This window comes from Alligator sinensis, unplaced genomic scaffold, assembly GCF_000455745.1.
Source record: "Alligator sinensis unplaced genomic scaffold, ASM45574v1 scaffold31_1, whole genome shotgun sequence".
Lineage (NCBI taxonomy): Eukaryota > Metazoa > Chordata > Crocodylia > Alligatoridae > Alligator > Alligator sinensis.
In genome coordinates, this window is record NW_005841884.1 from 1303349 (window position 1) to 1317930 (window position 14582).

Sequence of the window (14582 nt, forward strand, 5' to 3'; positions counted from 1 at the left end):
TGGTCCCAATTTTCAAGAAAGGGAGGAAGGAGGACCCAAGTAACTATAGGCCTGTAAGCCTCACCTCGGTGGTCGGGAAGATCTTGGAGAGAATCATCAAGGAGTACATCTGTGAGGGGCCTGCAGGGGAGATCATGCTCAGGGGCAATCAGCATGGGTTCATCAAAGGCAGGTCCTGCCAGACCAACCTGATTGCCTTTTATGACCAAGTGACTAAATCCTTGGATGATGGTGTCACCGTGGACGTAGTCTTTCTAGACTTTAAGAAGGCCTTTGACACTGTCTCTCACCCCATCCTCATCAATAAATTAAGTGACTATGGCACTGATGCCTACACAGTTGGATGGGTAAAAAATTGGCTGATGGGGCGCGCCCAAAAAATTGGCTGATGGGGTGGACAGGCTGTACTCAACCTGGTGAGATGTGAGCAGTGGCCAATACTGATAGCCAATTATTCATCAGGCATATCAGCCAATACCAATCTGATAACCGATTTACAGTATTGCAGCTGGGCAGCATGGAAAGCAGCTCCCTGCAGGTAAGTCAGTGGAGGGGAAGGGATGTGTGGGGACAGATCGAGGCCTGCATCGTGATGGAGGGAGTGGGGCAGGGGCTGGGGGCACTGCCCAGCCAGGCTGGTAAATTGGGGGCACTGCCTAGCCACTGCCCACACAGGGCCAGGGCAGGGAATGGGATGGAGCTGTAGGTGGCTCGTTGTGGATCAGTGACCTGGAGCTTAAAAATGGCAACGGGCACGCTTGAACTTAATGCTCATCAAATGAGCTTTAGTTCAAGTGCCACCACCACCATTTTTAAGCGTGGGGATGCTTGTAATCGGAGGAGAGGAGAGCCGAGCAGAGCAAGGCTGGACGTGGGCTGCCTGCTGTGGGCTCAGGGCTCTCCACTCTGCTATCTTTGCCCTGGGGGCCCTGCACCAGCCACGCCCCTCTGCCCACCTGGCAGCAGGAGGCACAACTCACCACCCCCACTGCTGCTGGGTGGGCAGGGGACACGCAGCTGACGCAGGGATCCCTAGGGAAAGGCAGCAGAGCAGAGAGCCTCGAGCCCATAGCAACCAGCCTGCATCTGTCCTGTGCACAAATCTGCAGGGGGGGCGCACATGCCCCCCCATGCCTCTGCGGGGGGTGGGCGCAGCAGCAGGGAGCTTCCCTCCTCCCCTCATGCTCCCTTTCCCCACCTCTCTGTGCCAGCTCCTCACCTCATCCTGCACCCCCGGACAAGGTGCCCACGGCTCCATCCCACTCCCCACTCTGGGTCCCACTCACTGTCATGGCTGGGCAGTGCCTCCAGCCCCTGCCCCTATCCCACTCCCTCCCTCAGTGTGTGCCTTGATCTGCCCCTCCCCCATACCCCTTCCCCTCCACAGACTTACCTGCAGGGCACTGCTCTCCATGCTACCCAGCTGCATTCCTGGTCACATGCATGTATGCTGCTGCATGCATGCATGCATGCATGTGGTGTCCAGGGGCCCTGGCCAGAAGGGATATTATATCTATTCAGTGACATTATCAGCTACATTGGCCAAAAAAAGCTGATAGCCGATAATATTAATCTCCCTTTTATCACTACTGATTCGTTATGGTACCAATATATCAGTGCACCTCTACAAATCATATCCTTCACTTGTGTCACAGTTCTATATCCTCTTACTGAAGGCTTTCCATACACTTTCCCTATAGACATAACAAGCATCCACCCTTCTAGCCAAGGTTTCTTCTTTTTCTGTAGTTCTCCTCTTCTTTCATTGTCCACCCTGCCATTTTAGTCTATATTTTATGATGCAACCATACGCAGAACTTTAGCTCCCTAGAAAAAAGGGCTGTCTTTTATATAGCTCTGGTGCATTTCAAGAGCTGTATAAATAATACATAGAATATATTATGAGATATTTTTTAGACTCCACATTTTATAAGTAAAAAATTACCAAAAAATAAGTTACCTATCCAGTCATAGCATGAAGTTCAATAAATAGCCAAGGACTATGAAAATTCCATTAAGTGTTCATCATGTTTCTCCCACAGCAGGAGCAGAGCTGTAGCAGAAGGTAAGGCGGGGGGAGGGGAGGAGGAGCAAGGAGTGAGGGGAACAGGCATAGCTAAGGTGGGGGCAGGGAGGAGGGTGAAGGGCTGGGTTGGGCTTGTGCCACATTGCTGCTGACTGCCCTAGAGAAGCAGAGCTGCACCAGAAGGTATGAAGAGTGGGGGGCATGCAGAGGATGCAAAGGGGAGGGGCAGGTTGCAAAGAGGGGAGCATGGGGTGCAGGAGGCAGGGAGTGGGGAGCACAAGGGATGGGGGTTCTGGCCCTCACTCACCACTGCTGCTCTCCCCAATACAGACTACCTTAAGACTACCTTCTACTAATCAGACTCTATACATAAAAAATATAAAAAAATTAATAATTTTCCATGCACAGAATCTAATTACTGGAGAGGGGAGATCATCTTAAATTTAAAGTCATCTTGGATTCTGGCAAATACAGTATATGGACAAAAAGCATATTCAAATATTCTCTTATATATTGCAAGTCATCTTTTATTTTACCATTTGAACTATTTTAAGATTACTTCTTGAATTTTAACATTGCACCTGTCTTGATATTTATATAGCTACCTAATATCCACGTTTATTCTCACAAGTAGGGGTTGTACCTGTTGACACATAATCTGCCTATGGAAAGTTGCTCAAGTTCTTCTTAACCTCAGCACAAGGAGGAAGGAGAGCATATCCTAAGAATGATTTGAACAAAGGTACCTTAAAGAACTCCAATTACTATAAAGTAAGTAATCCACATGTTTTCTCGGAGCATTTGTCCACATGGATTTTACTGTAGGCAAGTTATACCTCTTACCTAGGCAGGTAAGAGATTTGAGCCTCTACCTAAATAATTACTATAGTGCAGGGGGGGCAATTATTTGGGCTGGAGGGCTACTTAGGGAGTTTTGGTGAACTGCCACAGGCCGGGGGGTGCCCACCCACCCACTTGGTCCAACATCCCCAGTGTGGATGGGGGGCAGATGGGCTGAAGTATCTGGTCAGGTAGGCTGGATCCAGTGATAATGGCTGGAAGGGGCCACTGCCACCAGGAAGCTGAGTCTAGCTCTCATGCTGCCTCAGTCCCACTGCAGGCCTGGGGGCGGCAGGACTGTTCACATGCACCACGGCCTGGGCTACCCCCTACATATGAGCCAGGCGGGGTCAAGAGACTTGCTGCAAGCTGTCTAAAATGCCTTGGAAGGCCGCATCCAGCCCATGGGCCATATTTTGCACACCCCTGCTATAGAGCAAATTGTGTATCTGATCTAGAAGCTCAGACAATGGGGTAATGACTGGTAAACATATGATTTAATCCTTAAGTACATGCTCTACAGATTTCAGGAACAAGATCTTCACTTAAGAAAAACAACTTTGAGCCCTACTGAAAAGGCCTCTAACTCAAGAAGAATGGTCAATCTTAATGAAACCCATAATTCATTTTAGGAGTCTGAGATCTGAAGATCAGATTGATTCTTATTTGCTCCCAAAGGATCTCAGAGTTATCAGAATGCTCTGTCCTATAGATATAGAAAGATAGTAGTCCAGCAAAGGTACAACATGTAGAATTTAGTCTCTGAATAATAACTGGTTTTAATGCAAATCCCACACTATTTCTAGTAAAAGTTTAGGGTCTAGTTGGAGTGTTACGGTATCTTTTTGAAGAGCAGTATTTGGTAAACCTGACATAGCAAGAGGCAAGAATTCTTTTGGGTGATATCTTCAGTGGACCAACTGTATGGTTGGTCTAGATCAGTGGTTCTCAACCTTTTTAGATTCAAGGCACTCCAACACTTTTTAAAATTTAGTGGTACCCCATTTTATTACACTTTGTAAAAAATAATCTGACTGGAAATGCATTATTTAAACATACTGGAAAAAGCATACACAGATAACTGTAATATAAATTAAACCCATGCTAGAGCCTGGCAATTCAGAATCACTGACTTAGAAAGATACTATTATAGCTTCTGTCACCACAGGGTCTGGACACCCCAAATCGTTAATGTATTTATCCTTGGAGCAATCAGGAAGCAAAGATGAAGGGTAAAGGTGTCTAATGGAACTTAAGGAATTAAGTGTGAAGTCTAGAAATAGGAATTTTTTAAAATACAGAATAATATCCCTTCTTGGAGAGACGGCTTTGTGATACTATTCATAATAAAGCCACAAGTCTCCCCAGCTTCATTTTCAGTATAAAAAGGGAGGGGAGAGAGATGGTGGATGGGAAAATAAAAGCGAAAGGGAAGCCCTACAAAATGGGGGGAGATGAGGCTCTTCCTGCAGGAAGAAGATACCTTTGAAGGGCGGCTGGGTCCTTGCAGTGGGAAGGATCTGGCTGGCTGGGGCAACACAATGTGGGTCTGGCTGGCTGGGCAGTACAGTGTGATGCGGTGCAAACTCTCTACTAGTTTGTCCCAGGCCTGGTCACAGATTCTCTCCTGGAAGAGCCTCCTGGAGTGGGGCCTCCCACCAGGGTTGGGAATGAAAGGCTGACTCCACCTTCCCCCTTCCCCAGCTTCTGCTTCACACTTTCAGCATAGATTGTTCCCTGTTACCAGAAAGGAGAGCCAGATGCATTCCCCTCAATCCTAAAGAAACCTGGATCCTGTCTTCAGCCAAGTCTAGCCTCATTCAGCATCTCCTGAAAACAGAGAGGTGTAAGGGGGGAGTTTGATTTGGGAATGGGGATGGCACAGCACTCCTGAAAGGATCTCATGGCACCCCAAGGTCCTGTAGCACCCGAGTTAAGAATCACTGGTATAGACATAGGCAAGTTTTTGGGTATCACAGTACCCTTCCTGAGGCCTGAAGAAGGCTACCATGATACTCGAAAGTTTATGTCTATAACAAAAATAAAAGCAGCACCCAGAATAATCCTCTCTCCTCTGATTACAGCTTGAATTTCAGCCACTCTGAAGGCTGCGTAGAAAAGCAACAAAAAGTACTGTCCTAACAAAGTTCAAATAAAGATCATGCTTTCATTAATTCAACTGGAGTGTCCATCAACTATATTCAAGTTCCAAATCAGAAACAGAAATGGTTCCTTAATCTGTGGAAATACATAAACCAAATATTTATAAAATCTAGAAAATAGAGGTTGAGAAGAAACTGAACAACTTTTTATGGGTAGATTATGTGCCAACAGATCATACTCACAGAACAAACTAAGAGATTGATGTGTTTTAAGAGCACACTAGTAAAATGCTCCAGAAAAACTGATATGGATAAATCTTCACACTAAACACAGTTCTTAATGCACTACAAAGAAAAGCATTTTTACTTGTGGCATGTATTTTGCAGACAGACATTTCTTCTGAGAAATCAAAATCTTGTGTACAGCCTACAAGCAGAACCTGTCTATAAAATTCATCCAGACAGCCTCCCTGCTAATAATAAAATTCTGGATTCAGAGGAAGTCCCAAATGTCCATAAAACTATGCTCCAGGTGCTCAGTGTCCCACAAGACAGTATTTTTTTACTCGTCTGATACTTGATTCCTTAGATTCAACAGTGGCAGATGAGAAATAGAAACTCGCTGTTTTCTGTAGTTCATCCTCACAGAGATAAAGAACCTACCAAGACAAATCTTCTGCCTCTTCACAGCTTTGTGCTTCTGACACTGCAGCCAGATTGGTGATCATTATGAAAAGAGTTTCTTGGTTGCAGACCACTGAGAGTCATCATCTTTTCAACTGTAAAACTAATACAGCACTGATCTTTTTTAAGAACTGCAAGGTGGTACAATGTGGTTCCTGCATCTAAGCACATCACCTGAGAAAAAGCCAGATCCTTCTTCTCCTCTTACCAGAGGCCTCTATCCGTGTCTTAGCCTAAGCATGGGGCTTCAAGGTCTATGAGAGAAATCTCCCAATTCTTAAAGTTCTTCTCCTTTAACTATACAATCACACCTGGCATTGGACCCTAGTGTTGGAGCCCAAGCAGCACCATAGCTTGTTTCCATGGTGGTAGCCAAGTGCCTGAGTGACAGCTATAGTGCTGGAGCACCCACAGCACCATGGGAAGAAGCCTGGCACCAAAGCTTGTTTCCACACTAGCAGCCAAGCACCCAGGATGTCAGGTCTCTCCCCGCTGAGTCCTGGACCAGCCAGAGCAGTTGCCCTGTGTACTGGTTCCACCTGTCGGGGCCGAGGGGCTGTGGCCAGCAGCCCAGGCACGTGGGCCGGGGAAGTCGGCACGGCGGACTAGAATTAGGCACTGATGCGTGGAGGTTGATTAAAGATTGTTTTACTTACACCGTAGATGGTCGCGGTGCAGGCAGGAAAACTTGCTTGGTTACAGTTGTAGATAGAAGAAAAGAAGAAAAGAAGAAAACTCGAACGATGAGAGCTCTCTGAACCGATACGAGAGTCCGAGCTGTGACTCTCAACGAGCGCGCAGGGTAGGGATACGTCAGGGATCGTTCGGTGACGGGGAGAGACTCTTGATGGCTGATCAAACCACCATTCGGTCCGAGATTTACGTAGAAATCCACAAGGTAATCGTGGACTCCTTGCCAGAATTCTCTCGGATTTCTCCCGGAATTCTTGGAATCGGGGTTCTCAGGATCCTCCTGAGATTCTCGGAGATCTACGACTTGGGCGGAAACTGCTCAAGCCTCTTATACGGCTAGCAAGCCAATCGCTAAGGCGCGAAGAACCCCAATCGCTAGCCGCCACGTGGGAATAATTTAGAAACAGCCAATAGTGGGACACAAATTTGCATGCGAGTGGCGGGAACTCCTTTGCACTGGGGCCTTCCCTCTGCAGCTGAGAATTGCACCGTGCAAAGAAAGCTCCAGATGGCGGGAAGTAATTCTGCAGTGCCGAAGCACACACACAAATACTCATTGGGTTATGACACCACCATGGTGATGGGGGATCCTTGGGCCCAAATCAGCCCCACCATACATCAGCCCAACCATATTGGTTAATAGACCAGTCCCAAACCATTTATTCAGCCCTTAGGGCTAAGTGAGTTTAACACCCCTGGCTCAAAACATTTGCTAATAGTGTGAAGTCACTCACAACTAGAGATTTTTGATCTTCCAAAGTGGCTTCTCTTCTTGTTAGAGCACCTGATAAAACCAACTTTTGATAAAACCAGGAGGAACAGTTTCACATTAACACTGCAACCCTCTCTGCATTTAAAAAAAATAATTACAAACAGAAAACGTAGAGGGAATATGGAATATTTCCCTGAACATGAAAAACACTTAAAAAAGAAGCATATGTGGTGCTGCAGGCAGGGCAAATCATAAAAGCCTGAAGATTTAAACTCTGCCAGAGACTCAGATCTCAGTATTGTCACAAAAACACAGGCTCTTTTTCTTCTCTTTCCATCAGGCTTTAAAAATATATATATTAAAATCTAAGAAAACTCACGCTAAACCAGTAAGAGTGCTAAACCAATTAACTACACTACAAAAGAAATCATAGAAGGTATAACACTAACACAGGTAATAGAAAGGAACTGAGTGGCAGTTAGGACTTCTGGGCCCTTTGTCTTTTCAGAAAGGGACATTAGAGCATACAAGGACACACATGTGGCCCCAATAGACACTGCTAACTAAAAAATTCTGAGTTTCACTGAACACGCCTCAGGTACACTCCTACGTGAAGAAATGCTCTAAGAACAACAAAAGGACCAACACTGGTGGAAGCCATGTCAGAGATCCCCCAAAATAACTTTCAGTTAAAAATACAATGTTTAAATCCATCATGTTCCAAGTTAAAATGCAACATACAACTCCACATGCAGTACAACTACTGTATATCACAGGTAAAATGTTGGGTATTTTAAAGGAAAATAAATTAAAACTTAAGCTGATGTAACTTTAGGCCTTGTGTTGTACTGAGATGCAGTTGGTTTTTCTGAAAGGTGAATAAATATATCAATATTTAAAAACCTAAATGAGAAAATGAATGTTTACCATTTCCCCAGCAATTCTCCCCAGGAATACAAAATCTTCTCAGGGCAATCCTTAGACACATCCCCAGTGCCACTTGAGAGTTCATTATCGCTCTCTGCAAAAAAAAATAAACAAAAGAAAAGAAAAATAGACACATGCACAGATTTACCAAAGATAACAGATTTTTTAAAATGCCAGACAATTTCTTCTAACAAAAAAATGACTGGGAAACTACAAAAGAATATGTAAAATACAGATGGATCTGGAAAGCTTAGGGATTTGATCAAAGGAGTGATGCATAAGATTTAGCATGAAAAAGTTTAAAATACCACTTAGGAGAACATGCAGCATGGATGTAAATAGGGAGCTAATATTTAGAAAATCAGATAGGGGCAATCAGCTATACATTAAAAATGAGTTCCCAGTGTTACACAACTGTGAAGAAGTCAGTTCAATTCCAGGTTGTGTAAGACAGCACGCTCCCCTCAAAATAAAGAAGATTAAATTACTCTTTTACATTGCATGGTATATCATACACAGTTCTCGTCTGAAGAACCTGCCCACACTTCACGATAAAATCATCTCATTGAAGAGAGTTCACAGAAGACTCTCAAATGATAGTATGAGTTCAAAGTAGAAATTATATGGGGAGAGAAAAATGCTTCAAAGTGGCAACCATCTCAGGAACTATAAAAGTAAATGGCTTTAATGGAGAACTATATAAAGAAAGAAAATGGGTGGTATGAAACCGGTAAACTAAATTTTCGTTGAAGTGAAGATATGCGCTATGGTAATATTTTAAAAACACGCTCAAGTGAGTTAAACATCTCAATCCCATTCTTAAAAGCAACTTAGGAGCCCATAGAACTGAAAAGCAAGGAAAAGACCAGTATAGCTATTTTAGGATAGTTTCCATGTAGGTATGGTATTCTTAAGTGATTTTATTTCAGTACAGTTAGCTCCATTTTTTAAATCAGGTGATGATGCTGGAATCAAATCAATTTTATTCCAAAAGAGCCACACAAAGAGCTATTCTTGTTCCCCTGCATAGAAGCCATAAGTGATATTGATTTCAGATACCAAAATGACCATTAAATATGAGATTTTCTCCACCCCTTCTGGAGCATGAGCTATTTCACAGAGGGAAGTTTGGTGAAGCAGAGACCTTTGAGGGGAAAAAAGCCTACAATAAGACTAGATCAGGACTATTCAACTGGAGTCCTGTTGACCACAGGGGGTTAACATGTGACCTTCTGAGTCCCATCTGGCTACCACTGCCCAATTGCTCCAGCCAGTATTAACTGCAAAGGGGTCCAGGCTCCCCCTCTCTCCTTTGACTTCTGTTGCTTGACCCAACCCCAGGGGGTGGGGTGAGGTAGGGTGGAGTAGGGCAGTGTGGTATAGCCCATAGTACTGGGAAGCCAGTGACCTGGAACACCTATGCGGCATGACACAGCAGGGAAGCCAACAGTCAAGCAGCCAAAAGGTTAGCCAGGGCACTACATGCAGTGCAGTGGGGAGTGCCCACCGGTAGTTGTAGGAGGGGTGAGGGCCATTGCGGGGCCAGTATGTGCTGGTGCTGTGTAGTGGTGGAGGAGCGCATGGTGGAGGTGCTGGGTGCAGCACTGTGGCAGCGGGGAATGGTGGTGGTGCCAAGCAGCACTGGGTGCTGCAGGATAGCAGTGCTGTGGTGCTGCTGCTGTCACTGGTTGCACAAAATTAGTTTGGGGGGATGAGCCCCGTTAGCTCTGGCCTTCCACCACCTATGGTACCCACCCAGCTGTGCAGTGCAAGGAGAGCACCTATGCCCACAATGCAATGCAGTGTGGGGAAGGGAGGGAGCACTCATGCATATGCAGCATGTAGCCTAGAAGACCTATGGCCTCTATTGCACATGGCCCCAACTGGTGTAGGCCATGGGGCATGTGACCCTCAGCCACTTGGACTAGATTTTTCTTATAGCAGGCTGTCTGGGAAAGCCAAAAAAATGAATGAACTATGTTGCAAAACAGTGAGTCAAGATCATTCTCAACTACAAGATACAGGTTATGTGTGCTTCATGTACTGGGAAATCATGCAACTATGCCCTTTATGTGCACTTGGAAGTTGGTCAGGCCCAATCCTCCACACAATCAAAACCATGTGAGAATCTCATGAGTGAATTTCAAGGTCATGAGTTTGGTAAAAAGAATTCAAGTTTTGCAAGAACTGAACTAAGAGCTTATGAGGAAGAAATCTACTTTAAAACATTTATAGTTTAAATAGACAAGACAGAGAGGATGATCCTCAATTTTACACATGTAGAACTAATGCCCAAGATCATACAACGTCTGTATGAGAGCTAGAAAATGAACTGAAATCTCCACAGTGCTACTCTAGGTTTTTAACCATTTGACCATCCTCTCTGGGCTCTTTGACACAGTTCTCAACTGACTACAGAGTAACATTTGTGGATTTATGGGTATGATGTGGCCAAATGTTATTGCTTTTACCAGCTTAAGATAGCAAACCTTGATTGTTATCATGAAGAAAGATACTACATTCTCTCAAATGGTATATGCCCCCAAACAACACACACCTTGTTTTCAGGGTGCAGAAAGAGGAAAACAAGGAAAAAGAGTATTTCCAGAGTCATGGCCAACTGTGTGACAAAGCAAGTCCTGCTGGAAACAGTGTGTCCAGGAAGTGTGGCATCCCAGGATGCAGTCTGGGGTGAACCAGCAGGTAGCAGGAAATTCCCAGTGTGGCAAATTGTCTTCTGAAATGCCACACATTTCCTGGATACCCCATGTTTCCAGATGGATTTACTCAAATGTCACACAAGGTTAGGCTCCAGGGCACTGACAACTTATTTCTTTGCTGTAAGTAGTTCTTTAAGTTTCTGTAAATTAAGTGTTGTTTACACCACACAAGCCTCATCAGGATACTACCAGCAGCTCACTTGCTGCTTCAGGCACAAGCTATAGTGCTCAGCCAATAGCTATAGCTATGAGAGGGTTAACACACAACTACACCATTTTGGCAGCAGCATGGCATGCACAGTGGGCACCTATAGACATGCCCGATGCCTGCTACGATGTATGCTAATTAGCATATGTTAGAGCAGACTTGATCAATTGAGTCTGATGGAGCATGCTAATTAGCACACTCCAGCAGCCCCTGAGTCGCATGTATTCAGCATCCCTGCGCTTCAAAATGGCAACAGGAGTGCTTTAACTAAAGCTTGTCGAATGACCTTTAGTTGTAATCCCTCCGAGATACTGCAGACACTTTAATTAGAGTGGCTCCTGAGAGCCGCTCTTATTAAAGCACTTCCCCTTTCTCCACCTGTAAAGATGCCCAGTGTTTTCAGGCTTGTTGCTTTTCCTGCCAAGAAAGCAGCTTCCCTGCTATTCCCTTCTCCCCCTCCCCCCCATATGAGGGGGCTGGTTTTGGGGAGCAAGGTGCATGCTGCATGCAAGAAAATATGCTAATAAATTACACAACACCAGATATCAACAGGCACAAAGGAAGGCATGCCACCATTTGCACAATTATTTCCTGCTCCCAACCTCTAAAAATACTGCACACTTCTGCTGTTTTTGCTACTATTTCAAATAATAAAACATGCTTAAAAAACAAATAGCCAAATATTACAAACTAGTAGTTCAGAAGATACTGGGTTTGAGATCACAGGACCAATTTGTAGTTCTTCTGTACCAGTCTGACAGGAAAGTAAACTATACACATGGAGGGCAATGAAATGAAGCTGAGTTTAAAGCAACCTGAAATATGCTTTAAACTTTCCCAGGGAAGAAACTATCCCTAAGAAACCAAGAAACACAAATATGAAAAATTAAAAATATATCTGCCTCAACTCAGCTCAGCCAGATTTTGGATCTGGTCTAACATCTTCAGTGACCTGAGAATTTTAAACATTTGACATTAGAAACAAGATGATTTATTGTAGACATCAGCAGTTCATGGAAAGGAGGATCAGTCCAACACACCTGCATGATTTCTGTCCTAACCAAACCTTCATCACTGTCACTGTGATTCACATTACAGGTTTCTAATTAATTACAGTATCTTAGCAGCTGCCAAGTCCAACTCATTAATAAAAACATATCAGTCTTAAATCTGACAACCAAACATAAGGATGAAGATGGTACACGTACTGCACCTCAAGGACAATCAAAGCAACATTAACCGAAACCTTAATTTGGAAGACTTGAGCTCTACAGTCCCTTCTCGTACCAAACTAAACATGGTTCATGCAATTTGTTGGGTCATAAACAGTTTGTATAGTTTTAGTCCTTAAAACAAGTCTCCTTGCATCATCATTTCATAAATTTAAGAGCACAATTTTGACTTTAATAGGGTCAAACACTTTTGCATAAAATAACTGGAACCAGAAATAGAAACAACACTAGGCTTAAGAAAACAAGTCAACCCTAAAAAAGCTAATTATATGGCTTGTCCTAAATTATGGATTAATAATAAATCCCATGGAATTATACTGCCTGTTAAGTACAATCAAGTCCTTAAAAGGACAAACAAGTAATTAAACTTACATTTTTAAAAAATATTTAAAAGCTTTAATTTTCTTTAAAAATTTCCTTCTGATACTCCCAGCTGGATCAAATAATGCAGTTACAACACTGTCCTATCTCTGTCTGAGAAAGAATAAATGGTTTCTTCAAGTACTCTTGACCACATGGGAGTACTTCAGCTATTCAGGAACAAACAAGAAGTAATTTCATATAGGACAGGTTATGAATCTGAAAAATGTAACTAGTCCAAACTTGAAGCCCATCACAAACAGAAACTTCAAAAAGTATGCAAAGCACAGCCAATTAAAATCAGCAAAATTTTTTGGAGACAGATTTTTAAATTATGTGAGAGTCTGATTAAAACAGAACAAAAAAGTTTCATGTGTAAAAAAATTCTAATGGACCACTACTAACAACAAATCACAAATTAAAATTTTGGTCCGAGACAAACAATGATTATGCTCCACAAGACAAACTTCAGTAAGAGCAGAAAAGAAACTCTAAAACTGCAGATATATTACAAAATTTTGGAAACCAAACAACTGGTCATCTGACCTGGCCAATTTTCAATTGTTTGTCGTAGGGTTACAAATACCTAGGTTAAAGAAAAACCTATATAAATATTTTTCTCTTCTGGTGTCACAGGAATTTTCAAAAGACTTCTGCATCAATTGTTCAATCTGATTGATTGTGTGTGGCATATACGCAATAAGGTGCATCAGAAGTCTGTAGCCTAAAACTAGAGAGAACTTTCAGCTGTGGAAATCTCTGCCCACTCTAAATTATAATAGCATTTGAAACGCATGTGGTCATGTCAAAAGATTATAGCGATGGACAAGAAATGTTAAATGATTTTTTGTTTTTAACCTTAATAAAAGATCAAGTTCCAAAATAAAAGTGGAGCCAACAATATAGTGATCAAAGGGAAATCTTTAGAATGCAAACTATAAAGTAGATTTTAAACCTATTTAGATTTTTTTTTAAGAATTGGCAACACCACTCTAGCAAAAAAAATGTAGGAAGTTACTAAACCGTTTTAACAAAGAATGTGTAGAGAGTAGAATGTAGTGAAAAAGTTGGACAGCCTGTTAAATATTTACAGTTGTGGGTCTGTTCCTTTGAGATAAATCCTTCATTTGGATGCTTCATACATACAAAGTTTATAAGGAATCAAACATAGAAAACAGCAGTATTTCAAAGGGCCCAGCAACAAAAGTTGTATTCTAAAAATGTTCTGTTCTTGTATTCCAGATTCAATTATGACACACTTCGTTTCTATGAGGGTGGTTAAGCGCTGGAACAGATTACCAAGAGAACTTGTGAAATCTACATCACTGGAAGTTTTTCAAGTGAAGGTTAGACAAACATCTGTTTGGGATTATCTAAACAGGGTGTTGGACCAAATTACTTCCTGCAGTCTCTTCCAGCCCTTTTTCTAGGAGTCTTTCTTTTTTTAATGCATTAAACTTTATGGAATTGTGACCACTGGCATGAAATATTCCAAGGCTTTTATTTAACCACTTCTGTTTTTCATAATGTTGGATCGTGTTATTCTTGAGTATGTATGGGCATGGACTATCGATCTCATAACAGAAACAGCTGGGCTGGAGGTAAAGGAGGCAGCATCCTGAATTTGTTTTAATCCAAAAACATTAAAAAATGCCTGTATCTGGACAAAAATAGGTGTTTGAGGCATGCCAGGCATATCTTTGACATAACCATGTACTGAAATGTTTATGATTAGGGGTCTACCAAACTGGAAGCAGCTGCTGACCAATTTCAAATGCAGATCACGAGGCTGGGAGCCATTTTCACAAGCTAAGCACAGCGTCACCCCCTCCACCTCTGATTGGGCAAGACCACCCAGTGGCCTTACCCCTCACCACTAACTGGCTGCAAGGGCTGCCCATCATGCAGCCCTGCTCCTTGCCACCAATTAATGGCAAGGGGTGAGGCTGTATGAGACAGCCCTTACACCCCATCAGCAGCAAGGGGAGGAGGTATCAGCCATCTTGCTGTGCCAGCAGCACCCTTTCTCCTGCCTCCCCCTTCCTCCTGCCCCCCCCCTCCCCCCGCCCAGCCAGAGC

At 43.3% G+C, this 14582-nt stretch overlaps 1 protein-coding gene across 3 annotated transcripts in view; it reads right to left on the reverse strand.

The window, feature by feature from the left end:
- RABGAP1L (RAB GTPase activating protein 1 like) overlaps positions 1 to 14582 on the reverse strand; it is a 452085-nt gene that overhangs the window by 366645 nt on the left and 70858 nt on the right. For all 3 annotated transcript variants that reach the window (XM_025196731.1, XM_006017708.3, XM_006017709.3), the window contains exon 11: positions 7985 to 8078. In XM_025196731.1, coding sequence (XP_025052516.1) covers positions 7985 to 8078 — 94 coding nt within the window. The remainder of the gene's footprint in view (positions 1 to 7984; positions 8079 to 14582) is intronic.